This window comes from Mauremys reevesii, unplaced genomic scaffold (genome assembly GCF_016161935.1).
Source record: "Mauremys reevesii isolate NIE-2019 unplaced genomic scaffold, ASM1616193v1 Contig69, whole genome shotgun sequence".
NCBI lineage: Eukaryota > Metazoa > Chordata > Testudines > Geoemydidae > Mauremys > Mauremys reevesii.
In genome coordinates, this window is record NW_024100883.1 from 375,358 (window position 1) to 376,872 (window position 1,515).

Consider the following 1,515-nt stretch of genomic DNA (forward strand, 5'->3'; position numbering starts at 1 on the left):
GTAGGGTCAGTTGTTCATAATTCATTTATCTGAATAATGAAAATGTGGGTGAAGAGCACCCAATATGCTTCATCCATGAGAACAGCCTCCAGTAGTGCATGTAGTGTCTCATATTAACATTGTCTCTCCATCCAGACATTTGCACTGCGACCATCACCCTAGACCCTGGGCACATACAGGAAGTCAGGAGAACATACGGTACATGCAGGAGACACCGTTTCGCCTCAGAGTTGGACACCTTCTCCTCTACTCTATGTCAGATTCCAACACAACCGATTTCACCAACCCCTCCACCTTCATCCTGCTGGGCATTCCTGGCCTGGAGACGGTCCATGTCTGGATCTCCATCCCCTTCTGCACCATGTACACCATAGCCATCTTGGGGAACTTCACCATCCTATTCATCGTGAAGATGGAGCCAAGCCTCCATAGGCCCATGTACTATTTCCTCTGCATGCTGGCTGTCACTGACCTGGTCCTGTCCACGGCCGCTGTGCCCAAAATGCTGAGCATCTTCTGGTTCAATTCCAGGGAGATCGATTTCGGTGCCTGCCTCACCCAGATGTACTTTACTGTCAGCTTGTCAGTGACTCAGTCTGGGATCTTTGTGGCCATGGCTTTGGATCGCTATGTGGCCATCTGTGATCCCCTGAGACATTCCACCACCCTGACAAACCCCGTAGTGGCCAAGATTGGCCTGGCTGTGGTGCTGCGCAGCGCCATGGTCATACTGCCCTTTCCCTTGCTGGCGAGGCAGTGGCCATACTGCAGAACCAACATCATTCCCGAGCCGTACTGCGCACACATAGCCGTGGTGAAGCTGGCCTGCGCCGACACCCGCGTCAGTAGTTACTACGGCCTCTTTGTGCTATTCTGTGTGATGGGTCTGGATGTGATTTTTATTGCCTTGTCCTATACCCAGATCCTCAGGGCCATCTTCAGGCTCCCCACAAAAGATGCCCGGCTCAAGACTTTGGGGACCTGCGGCTCCCACCTTTCTGTCAGTTTAGCCTTTTACATCCCAGGTCTCTTCTCCTCCCTCCTGTACCGGTTTGGGCAGAATGTGGCCGTACATTTCCATGTTCTTATTGCCAACATGTGCATCTTGCTCCCCCCCATGCTGAACCCCATCATCTACGGGGTGAGGACCAAACAGATCCGGGACAGGCTGCTCCGGCTCTTTACTCATAAAGGGGCCTAAGGTTTTCTCCTGGTGCTCTGGCTCTCAGACCGAGCCCCGTGCAGAGCTGGCTGGTAACACGGTGCTGGGCCCCCTTCCCGGAGTCACTCACTGGGCAGCCAGAGAGACATTAGACCCTTCCCTGACCTTACTGTGCTGTGTCAGTGTGAGAAACTGGGGAATCAGTCTGTGTACAACTCATTAACTCATTGGGTTGCACCTTTCTAACTGCTGGTAACTGGACCCCGTGACTTCACCCTCTGCCCCACATTCCCTTAAGACCCTGACCTCTGCCCCACATATTTCCCCTAGGCCCCTTCCCATGCCCCACCTAG

General features: G+C 53.5%; 1 protein-coding gene across 1 annotated transcript; it reads left to right on the forward strand.

Moving 5' to 3' along the window:
- Window positions 1-253: 253 nt before the first annotated feature.
- Window positions 254-1,201, forward strand: LOC120394584 (olfactory receptor 52E2-like). Its single transcript, XM_039518811.1, has one exon. The coding sequence runs from the start codon at window positions 254-256 to the stop codon at window positions 1,199-1,201; it is 948 nt and encodes a 315-aa protein (XP_039374745.1).
- Window positions 1,202-1,515: the final 314 nt, after the last annotated feature.